The sequence below is a fragment of the Grammomys surdaster genome, unplaced genomic scaffold (assembly GCF_004785775.1).
Source record: "Grammomys surdaster isolate TR1022 unplaced genomic scaffold, NIH_TR_1.0 193, whole genome shotgun sequence".
NCBI lineage: Eukaryota > Metazoa > Chordata > Mammalia > Rodentia > Muridae > Grammomys > Grammomys surdaster.
Window position 1 is genome coordinate 10,535,034 of NW_021604638.1, and position 13,631 is coordinate 10,548,664.

A 13,631-nucleotide genomic window follows, 5' to 3' on the forward strand; every position below is an offset into this window, starting at 1 on the left:
TGTACAGAAAAGCTGAGATCAGGTGGGTCACACATTTGGACGAAGACTCAGCAGCAGCCGCCCAGAAACTCAGTGGATTGATTGTCTATATAGGGCACAGAGGAGTAGATGGGCGAGCTCCTCTCAGTGGGAGGTCTCTGTAGGGGAGCAGTCTCAGTCTGCCCTCTCCTAGATGAGGAAGCTGTGGTTGGTATTGTCTGTACACCATGGTTTCAGCTAAAGGTCAACCTTACATTATCATCCATACTTGGGCCAAGTGAAGGCCTTCTCATGACCCCAAGACACTGGCATCCTTGACACAGCCACGTGCGTGTCAAAAATACACTCATGACTTTGTCCACTCCACACAGGTGGTGAGCTTAGGAACAATAATCTTGAATAGCTGTCTGCAATCCCATGATACTCACACATGAGGTTTTCTGCCTGTTTTTACGATGATTCATCTCACATTTTCCGAGTTGCTTAATCCTATGCAAGAAAATTATGGTTCCCTGAGCATAATATTTTATAAAACTTCTGAGTCAGATTTTGCCACCTTTGTTAATAATAGCATGTTTTCAAACGGAAACTGCCCTATAGTTAAAAAACAAAAACAAAACAAGAGTTTTGCTGTCATCCGCCAGGGATCAGGATGTACGGATTATTCATGGATTATTCATCATGTGTTTTTCTTTTCCTCCAATTGCCCATGTCTCTTTTCATTTCTTGCCAGTATACTGAGTAGTTAAGCTTCAGCTTTCATGTCACTGCATTGTCTTCTGCCACGTGCAGCATGGTTATGTGTCATTGGTGACTGTCAACTTCATGATTGGTTTGCACATCTTACCCCCTGAGTTTTATCGCATTTTTAAAAAAGAGACTGTCAAGAAATTTATTCTTAATTCAGAAATGTAATCAAAGTTGTCAGATCCTTTCTTTATTGCCTCCAACTGAAATAGTTCCTGGATTTTTCTAAAAAACAGGAAATAGACCCAGGGTGGGGGTCTAGGGTTGAGCAGGCTCAGTAAGCAATTTTATGTTCGCATCAATTCAGTGTGACTCACTGGTCTCCTGAGGGAAATAATCACTTTTCCGGAATAGATAGGAGCTTAGTAAGAGATCAGAGTGCAAGCATATAACCCATGTGTTTTACAGAAAATATTTATTTTATGCATTTTCTTTTTATAAGGACATGAGTGGACTTTCTTTTGTTCCTTCCATACAGTGCTACCCAGAGTATTGAAGTGGGACGATTGGAAATATGTTTTCAAGTAGACTTTCTTCCAGAACTACCTTCATATGGTTCTGAATGCAAAGTGGACCACTGCAGGGGTGTTCTCTTCTCCCAAGAACTTGGCCACGACATCGGCTTTTGCATCTATGTCTGAGTCATGAATGCCATAATGAACCTTTTCTGTCATTCTCACAGTTGCACAAAGCTGTGTTTCTAAACAAGAAGGCAAGTCTTCCATCTTGTCTCAGGATACCAGTGATGCCACCAGGGGCAGTGAGTATTCACCACAGCCCATTGCTATGCTGAATTGTGCCAGAGTTTCCGGTATTAAAATACCCTGGGTTTAATTTTATGTTGGATTCCGTGACATACATTCAGCAAGGAAACCAACACTATCTCTTGTTCTTTCAACAGTGATTCCTATCACCATTTAACTGTTGTATTGCCCCCATCCTTTAAAATGCCTCTGCACCTCACCTTGCCTTCCATATATACTCCCAAACTCATTTCACTGCACACACAGACTACTCAAAATGCTGCACCTAAAAAACCACAGATATTAGACACTGGCACATCAATGCTCATAGTTCTATCCCTCACAGCTACTTTTGGACATTAATGTGCCCCCAGTTATTATTGTTCCAGGGCTGAGGTTTGACTCACGAGTCTCACTCTTGCTAGGCCAGTGGTCTACAACACAGCTACACCTTCATCTCCATTGATTCTTCGCTTTCTATTTGGAGCTTCCTTGTGTTCAGTTGTCTCCTGTGACTTTCTATACATGTGACTGCTCCTTTGCATGTAAATGAGAAGCTATATAAAATTCGATGTAAAACAGGCAATTTCATGGGCTTCTGTGAGGTAGCATGCCAATCAGTGTTAGCACCACTACACTGTGCCTAGGAAAATTGGATCAGGCCCTGGTTACTCTCCGAGCATAAAAAGATCTCTTCCCAACTCTACTCTGGATTTTGTTTGAAAATAAAAAGTCCAATCATGCTCTTATAAAAAGAAAATGCTTAAAATAAATATACTAGAAAACACACTTTGTTTGCAAAGGGTACATAATAAAGCCAGAGGGTTGATAAAGATTTACTGAGACTTAGGACACAGAGAAAGGTCTCTGACATTGCGTCCCTGTGCAAAGTACCTGGGAACATTACCAATGTCCCCAACTGAGCAGAGGGAAGGGAGTTGACATTTAGAGATAATTTTTTTTAAAAAGGGGTGGGGGCAGAGCCTTTTGTAGCTTAGCCATACCCATGGTACATCCAGCTAGAGAAGATATAAATGTGCAAGTCAGCTCATCTCTCAGTGAAGGTCCTTCTCGACAAGATGAAGTCCTCTGTCTTCATTCTCTCTCTGCTCCTCATTCTGGAAAGACAGGCAGCTGTGGTTGGACAGTATGGTAAGTATAGGGATGGTGGCTAGAGGGAAAGTCACTCAGGGAGAATGTCTTTAAGGGTGCTCTGGGAGTAAGCAGATCCTTTCATAGGGTGATGATTTTTTTTTTTTTTGATGAGACCTACTTCTTCTCTACCAAAATCCAAAACCCTTGTGGGAACATCAATTGTTTTATGAGGAAATTTTAGAAATAAGACTTGGAAGAACTGTGCTGGTTATGTAACTTAAACATTCTCATTATCAATTACCAGGTGCGACAAAAGGTCACTTTCAGAGCAGCTCCACAGGATTTATGCTTGGTCAGAAAGGCCATCTCAATTTCGGGATCAAAGGAGGAAGTGATGAAGCAGCTGAAGAAAGCATTTTCATGCAATCCCAACACCGGGTGTTCGGCCAGGATGGTAGTGACATGACACAGACACGGGTTTCACAAGAGCATACAGCTGTAAAAGGGGCTGCACTTTGTCGTAATGGACAAGTATCCCAACTGAAATCCCAAGAATCCCAAATAAAATCCTTTGGACAAGTAAAATCCAGTGGTCAACTGAAATCTGGAGGATCATCCTTTGGGCAAGTTAAATCCAGTGGGTCCCAAGTAAAATCCTTTGGACAAGTGAAATCCAGTGGATCCCAAGTAAAATCCTTTGGACAACTGAAATCCAGTGGATCCCAAATAAAATCCTTTGGACAAACAAAATCCCAAAGTGGTCAACTAAAATCATATGGGCAACTGAAATCCAGTGGATCCCAAATAAAATCCTTTGGACAAACAAAATCCCAAAGTGGTCAACTAAAATCATATGGGCAACTGAAATCCAGTGAATCCCAAGTAAAATCCTTTGGACAAGTAAAAGCTTACGGACAGACGAAATCCCAAGGATCCCAGGTCAAATCCTTTGGACAAGTGAAGTCCCAAACTGGCCAAATGAAATCCTATGGACAAGTAAAATCCCAAAGTGGCCAAATGAAATCCTATGGACAAGTAAAATCCCAAAGTGGCCAAATGAAATCCTATGGACAAGTAAAATCCCAAAGTGGCCAAATAAAATCCTATGGTCAAAGAAAATCCTATGGTGAAGAAGCTCAACTGAGCTCTTTTGGCCAACTGAAATCCCAAGATGCTCAACTAAAATCCTATGGTCAACAAAAATCCCCAAAACAATCCTCCTTTAGCCAAGTAAAATCTCAAAGTGCCCAACTAAAATCCTATGGCCAACAAAAATCCCTCAAAGGTTTTTCTCAACAAACTCAACATAAAGGATTTGCCATGGATGAAGATATGTCACAAGTGCGGAAACAATTTAGTGACGATGACCTCTCTGTACAACAGAAGTCTACTCAACAGATGAAAACAGAGGAAGACTTATCCCAATTTGGACAACAGCGACAATTTGGACAAGAACGCTCACAATCCTATAAAGGATATCTTGAGAAATACAGAAAGAAATTACAAGAACAACAACATCAAAATTTTAATCAGGATAGCTATTTTACAAAGGGAGGGGCAGGCCTTTATCAAGCTCAACTTAAGGGATAATATATTCACTGACCAACTAAAGACCAAGACCAATATCAAGGTATGTTTTTACCAAGTAGGAAAGATATTCATCCCAAATTTTTACTTGTGGTATCTAAGGAAGCTCTGGGTCCATTATGAAATTGATACTCTTTTTTTTTTTTTTTTTTTTTTTACTATCAGTAGAAGTATCATTGTTACAAACTTTTAGAAAGATGAAGAGCAGCCCCTGGTAAAGTGAGCACTTGTACAGTAAAGGAAGAGAAGCAAACTAGATTAACAATTGATCCTGAATTACTACATTGAGGAAGCATTTTTCAGTGCTTCTCTGAACACAGTTTATATTATTAAATGTGTACCCCATACTATCATATTTAACATTTCACGATGTAATCTTGTTTGTTCTTACACTTTGACTTGGTATTAAAAAAAATCGGTTTCTTGCTTATATTGGCATAAGGTATTATTGCAGATGAGCCCCTTCTCCACACCAATGAGTGTTCTTGAGTCCCTGTGGCCTCCACTTTCCATCACAAACCATGGGGTTAGGGATTAGCTGCTTTTTCCACCAGATGGAAGATATGATTACAAAGATCTGTATTTGGAGCAGGCACTATATTCAGTTGAATGACCAATGATGAGCCTGTTAAATTCCGATGGACCGTTCAAACTTGTAGTCATCTTAGTAGGCCTAATTAAACTTAAGTTGGTCACAAAACAAAACAAAAAAATCCAATATGATTGTGAGAAATTACTTTTATGGAGGAATGGAGGGGATCAGGATAACTAGACTGGCAGTAATTAGAGCACACTATGTATGTGTATGAGATTCTCAAAGAACCTCATAAAAGGGTTATGAATTGTGTGGTTTTGAATCTGCGGTTGTGATACAGAAAGACCTCAAAAGTGAGCACAGTGTATTAAGAGTCCATAGGGTTGCTGCTGAACATTTGTGACATAGGAAGTGAAATCTGAACCCCAGAAGAAAGACAATATTCATTGCCTTGTTTGCATTAAGAAAGGGAAAGCAACAAAAACCATGGACACACTTGGGGTCCATTGATTGGAGTCATTAGTTGCCGAGCACCCCAATTTGTAGAAACTGGTTCTGGTAAAATTGAAAGGGGCAGAAATCCATTCATCTACGTCTCAACTTCTGACTACCCTCATATCACTGACACTCCTTCTTGTTCTAGGACTCGCCTCACCAGAGTGAAGTCTATGATGCCTTCCAGATGCAGACTTCAATGTCATCCCAGATCACTGGTTCACGGATAACCCTCTACTCACATTTGCTTTTCTGTAGGACTTCTGACACTGGAGCTTCCTCAAACATTTGCTTTCCAATAAAAAGATAAATTTCTGCATCACTTGCTCTGGCTCACTGAGATCTGATTCCTACAGATGTCTGGGTTTGGGAATATTCTCAATGGGCAATTCCAAAAGGAAGAGACAGTTGTGTAGCATTGGAAAAAGTAGCAATGGAATCCACATTTGTAGATGTCTGGGTTATAAAGAAGTTGCTAGAACTATGCCAGTTGCCCTGTGAGCCACCTAAAGTCAACCAACCTTAAAATGCCTCATGATGCTTTTTCTAGTAGGCCTTTGGAAACTGACAATCAGAGTCAAAAGGTCATGGGCCCAAGGAAGTTAGTTTCCAGTTCCAACACCACCATAGAAACATCAATTTTCAGGCTGGAGAAATGGCCACTAAAGACTGGGCTCACAACCAAAATTATAAGAAACATCACATTTCTATTAAATTTGTTTTTCTTTCTATCATAAGCCTACCATTTGCATATGGGAAGTTTCTTCCAACTGTCTTTAACTTCATGAAATCAAATAAGGCTATCATACTTCTGTGGTTCCACAGCCTAGGAATTGGGCTGACAGGTTGCTTATTAACACATTTGATACTTATGGAAAAAGAAGAGTGTTGTTTAATAAGACTTGCCCCTGGTACCACAGACACAGAGAAATATGTGAAGGTCACAGAGCCACTGTTACTTTTATTCTGGAAGGTTTAGTCACTTCATTAGGTACAAAGAGGAAGTTCTCCTTTGCTATATATTCAAAAGGTTTGGGTACCACCTCTGGATGAAAACACAAGAATTCTTCTTCAATCTTAAAGCAGGATAGCTCTAGGGAATTAACATGTAAGAGAGGAACAATATCTCACTCAGACACCATAGGCTATCAAACAAAAAGCCCCATGCCAAGTATAGGTTATCTCTTTTTGAGTTGTTGGCCACTGGGATCACACACACACACACACACACACACACACACACCAATACTATTGCCATTGCTCCTAGTTACCCTCTACAACTAACTGTTGGACTCTAAGATCCAAAACCAGGTGACGCTCTCCCCCAGAAACACTCACGGACGGGATTTGATGCAATAACATGAGGTTTATTGATAAGATGTTAACCAGTATACTGGGGTTCCCCTATACACAGACAAGAGGAACTCCAAGACAAAGTTGGGAACAATTTTTATACAGAGTTCATGAGGAAAACCACAAAGGCTGACCTTCCCAGGTCTGGTCTCTAGGTGACTCAGATTAGCTTCCTGATTACCTCTCATCTTGGTTCTCTTGGAATGTGTCTGTGTGCTCTGGGCCTTCCTCACCCGCAGGTGGGTTCCCTCCCCTGTGGTCTGAGGAATGTTAATCAGCCTCTCCCTTTTTCCTCTGAATGTTAATCTAACAAGTGTCTCTGACTAAGGAATGTGCCCCTCCTGGAATGTGTCCTGGGACAGTGGGATTCTTTCATTTTTAAGTTCAAACCGAGACCCAAAAGTCCTACACAACTTAACGGTAAGATTCTATCACTGGGGCTGGAGAGATGGCTCAGTGGTTAAGAGCACTGACTGCACTTCCAGAGGTCCTGAGTTCAAATCCCAGCAACCACATGGTGGCTCACAACTGTCTGTAATGAGGTCTGATGCCCTCTTCTGGTGTGTCTGAAGACAGCTACAGTGTATTCATAATAAATAAATAAATAAATAAATAAATAAATAAATAAAAAAAGATTCTATCACTGAAGACACCACATATCTGAGTCATGGGACACAGAGAAATCAATCCGTGTACTGACCTGGAAGCTTCATCCTACTGGCTCATTTTCACAGTGTTGAAAGGTATTATGCATGCTTACTAGGGAAGAAAAGTCAACAACATTGTTATACATCCACACGTGACTTAGAACAGACCACACCAGACCAAACGTTTCCAAGTGGGGTTTATTCTGAAGATAGGACTGGGGCGGGGGGAGAAGCAGAGGAAGAAGAGATCGAGGTCAGGGGGTTCTGCCTGTTTTATATAGGCAGAGATCAGGGGGTTCTGCCTGTTTTATATGGGCGGTGATGTAGCCTCTTACAGGTAAGGGTGGGAGGTAGCCAGGTGAATTCTGGGAATGTATGGTGATTGTCTTGGCAATGATGTAGGGGTCGCCTAGATGATGTGATGTCCCTGGGATTGGAGCCTGACACCAACATACTTCCCATTTTCTTATTATAAGGAGAAGAAAAAAGGGGAGGGGAAGCCGATGGTGAAAGGGGAGTAGGGGTGCTGTGTCTCTTAAACTACTTCCTGCTGTGTAGGGGTGTAGTCCATTTTGGGGTGTAGCTGACTTTCACCATTGGGGTCCACTTGGTAGATGTGTGCATCATGTTCCTCTGTGGACAGCAGATGGTAATCCTGTAACAGGAACTGATTAATAGTTTGGTTAGAAATAATAACACCAGGAGGGTGACTAAAAAGGGTGTTACAAAAAAAGAGTATCTATTGTATCTATTTCTATATCTTTTTTTTAAAATCTCAGAACTGGAGATCTCACGTTCCCTAAAAACAGCATTCTTCATGGAGAAACCAACAAAGACCATCTTCTTTAGCTGTCAGGACATCTAGCTCCCATAGGTTCTGAAGCACCACAACTGGAATCCCATGGGTCTTGTATGTAGACAAGAGTGTCTTGCAGTGTTGGTAGAAGAAATGGTTGGTCTGTGATCCTAGCATATGTATCTGACAAGACCAATATGGGCAGCCCCCATAATTATCTGCCAGTTTCTACAATAATCTTCTATCTGGTCAAAGAGAAAATAAGTATAGAGAACATGATATTTAGATGGGACAACAGATATAGGGATGATAGCAATTTGGATTAGTTCTTGGCATCTGGCTATGGAGCAGTTTTCTGATCCTGTTTGGAAAGACTGTTATCTGTAAGGGGGTCTCTTAAACCACAAATCTCCAGATGTAAGGGCTGACCTGGATGGAAATAAGCAGCAGGAGGAGGAGGACGAGAAACCCATGTCTAGTCCAGTGAGGTCAACTTCGGCATCTGGAGTGGAATCTCATTTTCTGGGATTGAGGACAAGATGGGTGATCTCAATGTCCTCTGGAGCTTAATAGAGCACAGTCCTGTTAGAGTTAACATGTATACAGAGGAATCAATTTTAGGTGGAGGGATGAAAGGCTTGAGGTGAGACAGGTGGACCCAATGAGAGTCCCTCGAGTTTAGCAGCTGTAAGGGGTCACAAGAATTACCTTAAAAGGGCCCTGCCATTTGGGAGAGAAGGGTGAGTATCAGATGATCTGGAGGGGAAAGAAAGACTTGGTCTCCAATGTTGACAGGCAATGGACAGGAGACAAGTGTGTGGTCGAGGTAGATGGTGGTCAGCAAAGTTCCACAAGAGAGAACAGAGGTGGCAAAGTAATGGGGTGAGCAGATGGTCTGGGAGGGGAGAGCATTTAGGTGAAAGACCAGGAGTTAGAACTGGACATCCATACACGAGTTCAAAGGGTGAGATGAAGATAGGCCGCTTGGGGAGAGCTCATAGCCTGAAAGGAACCAGAGGTAGGAGTTTTACCCAGTCAAGATGAAGTTCCTGTGACAGCTTGACAAGAGTGGTTTTTAAAGAGCAGTTAGTTCTTTCTACCTTACCTGAAGATTGAGGGTGGTAGGGAATGTGAAAATGCCAGGGGATGTCTAGGGCCTTAGATAGAATTTGAGAAATCTGGGAAGTAAATTCAGGACCATTGTCTGTCTGGATGGAGGCTGGGACACCAAATCAGGGGATGATCTCTCGGAGGAAGAGATCAGAGACTGTCTGAGCCCTTTTGTTAGTTGTGGGAAAAGCCTCTACTCAGTCTGAGAAGTTGTCCACCAAGACCAGGAGGTACTTGGCACATTTGACAGTAGGCATGTGGGTAAAGTCAAGTTGCCAGTCAGTTCCAGGAAGGGACCCTCTAGCCTGGTGGGTAGGAAAAGGGGTGCTACAATACCTTGATTTGGGATCTTACATCTGACAGATTTTGCAAGAAGTAGTGATAGATTTTAAGAAACTTAAGTCCTCAGGAGTAGGCTGTAGGTGGGTCTTAACAAAATAATATAATGCTTGGCTTTTAGGATGAAAGAATTGGTGAAGATAGGACAGAGTTTGACAAGTGTCAGGGGGTGTAGGTGGGGATGTGAGTTGCAGTGTAAGAACGTCCTGGGAAGGGTGAAGTGAGTCTAGGCCCCTAAGGGATGCAGCTCTAGCTGCCTCATCAGCTCAGTTGTTTCCCTTGGAGACTATAGAGTCATCCATCCTGTGGGATCTGCAGTGGACAATCCCAATAGCTGTAGGGAAATGGAAGGCCTTTAGCATGGCCATGATTTGGTTTGCATTAGTTACTGATCTTCCTTTTGTGGTTAGTAACACGCACTCCTTCCAGAGAGCAGCGTGGGACAGGAGGATATCGAAAGCATATTTGGAATCTGCTTAGATGTTGAGGGATTGTCTCTGTGCCAGCTGGAAGGCACGGGTAAGGGGTATTAGTTCAGCCTGTTAGTTGGTGGTATGAGCAGGAAGGACCTGTGCCTCCACCATCTTGGTGTCTGACACTGTGGCATAGCCAGCTTTCCTAGCCCCCTCATGTAGAAATGAGCTTCAATCTGTATACCAGGTATAGATGGCTTGAGGCAATGTGCCCTCTTGTATGTGTGAAGGATGAGGTAATAGTTCTTCTAAAGTTTCAGTGCAGGAGTGAGATAGGGAGTAGTCAATATTAGGTCAAGAAAGAAGATTGGAAATTTTAAGAGGTGGGCATGATTGAAAGGTGAGGGTGGAGTCTTATATTAGAGCTACCTGAAGAGAAAGAACCCTGCAGGGAGGTAGAGTCTGTAAGCCTTTATAAGTCAGGAGCTGTGACAGGTTGTGAGAAGAGAGGACAGTTATAGGCGATCCCAGGGTTAGTTTCTTTGATTCTCAAATAAGGAGTTCAGCAGCTGCTAAGGTACGAATACAAGGTGCCCATCACTGGATGGTTAGATCTAGTCTTTTTGACAAGTATACTACAGGTGCAAAAGATGGTCCCAGTTGGTGACCTAAGACTCCAAGGGCATATTCCTCCTTTTCAGTTACATAGGGGAAAAGTAGGAAAAGTCAGGTCAGGGAGATATAAGGCTGGGGCCTTAAGGAGATCCTGTTGGAGCCTTTGAAAGGGCTTGGTAACAGGTTTGAGAAGAGATTTGTGGGTGGGGCCTAATGCTGCTCATATAAGGGGCAAGAAAGTAGGGAAAATGAAGGAACCCAGGAATGTAAAAAGCTAGCCAATCAGCTTCTTCAAGCTGATTATGGGTGTTGAGATATTAGAAGAGGAGTGGGGGGAAGGGTAAATTGATAACCCTCTGATGTCTGTGTCTTCACTGCATCCAACTGAAATTCCAGGACATCAGAGGTTCGAGCAGGTCTGCTCAGCTTGCTTGATGAGTAGATTCATCCAGGCTGTGTATTCCGCAATATACAATTCTCAAAACAAATTTTAGTATCAAGATAATTTTATGTTTGAATTCTAGAATCTAGTCTTCTGGTGGCCTGCCTCTGTCATGTCTAATCCATATAATTCTGGGAGGTAGAAATATCTTAGTCGGTTCTTCTGAAAACACACAGACAAAACTTTTTTCCCAAAACAGAATTTCCTTGAGCCAGTAACCAGAAAAACCTTTATCTTGTCCTCTTTCCCAGACAAAAAATATAACCACAAAACTGAAAATCATACCCATCTTGAAAATAAAATCAACTTAACTAATATACTGTATGTGCCTATTCTTTAGGCCTTCCCTATTTTGCCAAGCAGGAAAGGAACCCAGAATTCCTGTGGAGCTCATGTTAGACAGAGCCTGAGTCTCCTGTGAGGCCATATAACTTATATCATCTGAATACACCTGATTTACAGTATCTTTGTGTTTGACTCTCTGTCAGAACAGTCTCTATTTATACACTGTACTCTCTAGAGTCAGTGACAATTTTCCCTATCTTAACTAAAGTACTGTATGTGCCTATCCTTAGGCTTTCCCTATTTTGCCAAGCAAGAAATGAACCCAGAATTCCTGTGGGGCCCACGTTAAATAGAACCCAAGTCTCCTGTGAGGCAATACAACTTTGTATCATCTGAATACTCCTGATTTACACTATCTTTCTGTTCAGCCCTTTGCCTAAAACAGTTTTTTATTTATACCATCTATCTGTTTGGCTTTGTACTCCAGAGCAGCTTCCACTTATACACTGTACTCTTTACTCTAGAGCCAGTGGCAATTTTCCCTATCTAAGTTCCAAACCGCGGACAATAATCCCCACGTGATTCTGACAAATCTGTTTATAAATCATTCCTAAAAGCAAATAATCCCTATATTTGAACTTTATACTTAAATCAGTAACTTCTCCACAATGGAGGCTTACTTATTTGGCTCTCTTGGCTCAGAGCTGCCTTTATTTTCTCTCAGCAGAGGACCTGCCTGCCAGCAGTTTCTTTGTTCACAGTTCCCACACTGGAGTCACATGACTCCTATCAGCACCAATCACTCACTCACTTTCTTTTTTAAAAGAAAAAGTATATATATACAACTTTTACTCTCAGGTAAATAGACTTAATTTTCGAGTGAATTTGTGCCACATGTTGGGCACCACTTTGTTGATATTTAAAATCGGCCACTGGTCAAAACGACTATCTGCGGTGGCTCTGCCTAGCTCAGCTGCCATGTTTCTCAGCTAGAGGCCACATGTGCACCACAGCTAGAAACAACCAGCCAGAAACACCAGCCCTACCACCCATGAGATGTCAGCATGGGAGATGGCTCTGCCAATCTTACACGCTATCTCTGCAAGGCTGGGCATTGCCTAACCATCCCAACCATCCATGCAGGCCCAGTAAGAGAATGAGACTCTAATGCTGAAGACCTCCGAAGAGGGGAGACCCTCTTTGTCTATAGATTGCACCATGTATATGAGCTGTGGCAAAGGCATATCGGTACTTGCTTTCCATCTGCCACTGAATCTCCCGCCATTCGCTTACCTTCCACCAGGAAACTGCTGCCATCTGTATAGCAGTTCAGACTTCCTGGCCAGGGCTGGTCCTTCAGGTCGCTCCGAGTACCTGTCTCTTCTGCCAGGATATCAACACAGTGATGGACGGGAGAAGAGTCGTCAGTCACAGGCAGCAAGGTGGCAGGATTCAAGATGGCCAGGGGTGCAAAGATCACCCTTTCAGTCAACAACAGGCTCTGATAGTGCATCATGCGAGCATTAGTCATCCATCAGTCAGGGGGCTGCCGGAAAGTTGATGCTGCCAAAAGTCCTCTCTGGTGGGAGCGAACTGAGGAGGTTAAGTGTCTTGTACTCTCTTATTGACTTTTCTTAGATCTTGTATTGGCTTGTAATTATTAGTGCCTGGCTTCTTCGGTTTCAACCAAAACTTTTGGGAATTCTGCTAGCCATTCACTGATATCTGGGGCTTCCGCCTTTGTCACCCAAGTTCTCTGTCTGTCTAATTCCTATCCTATCTCTTGTCTTTCTCTCCTGCACTGCGGCCAAAATCCTTCCTGCCTGCAATCTCACCTGCCTTTTCTCTCTTTTCTCTCTTTCTTTCTTCCTTTCTTCCTTCCTTTCTTTCTTTCTTTCTTTCTTTCTTTCTTTCTTTCTTTCCCTCTTATAGTACACTTTCTCTGCCTCCTTAACTAAATCTTCCAGTAAACTCTCAAGAAACACAGACAGTGGCTCGCTTGGTCCCTGAAGGACTTCTCTTACCTTAGCCAAATTGGTGGACCATCTCGCTGCCCTTGGAGACCCGCTAGACCCCGATGGTAGACCACCAGCCGCCCCTTACCTGCAGTTAAGGGGGAATCCGGCATCAATCTCATTGGGAAGCTGCATAGGCTGCCCGTTGTCACCAGGAACGTTCTTACAGGCTTCTAACAGAATTCTTTCCTTCTCTTCAGTAGTAAAGAGAACCTGTAAACTCTATTGACAATCATCCCAGGTGGGCTGGAGGGAAAACATCAAAGACTCTACCAGTCCCATCAGACTGGCTGGGTTGTCTGGAAAGGAGGGGTGATGAGTCTTCTAAGACCCCCACAGATATCTTCTCTCTTTCTTAAGGGGGGGGATAAATTTGTCTCTACCACTGTATCTAATTGACAGGAGGCTGGTACTGTGTCACAGCTGTTCTTATTT

The 13,631-nt window shown here is 42.6% G+C and overlaps 1 protein-coding gene across 1 annotated transcript; it reads left to right on the top strand.

The window, feature by feature from the left end:
- Positions 1-2,548: 2,548 nt before the first annotated feature.
- Positions 2,549-4,154, top strand: Semg1 (semenogelin 1). The gene is made up of 3 exons (XM_028769496.1): positions 2,549-2,621; positions 2,869-3,399; positions 3,601-4,154. Exons 1-3 carry the CDS (start codon positions 2,549-2,551, stop codon positions 4,152-4,154), a joined length of 1,158 nt encoding a protein of 385 aa, XP_028625329.1.
- The last annotated feature ends 9,477 nt before the right edge of the window (positions 4,155-13,631 follow it).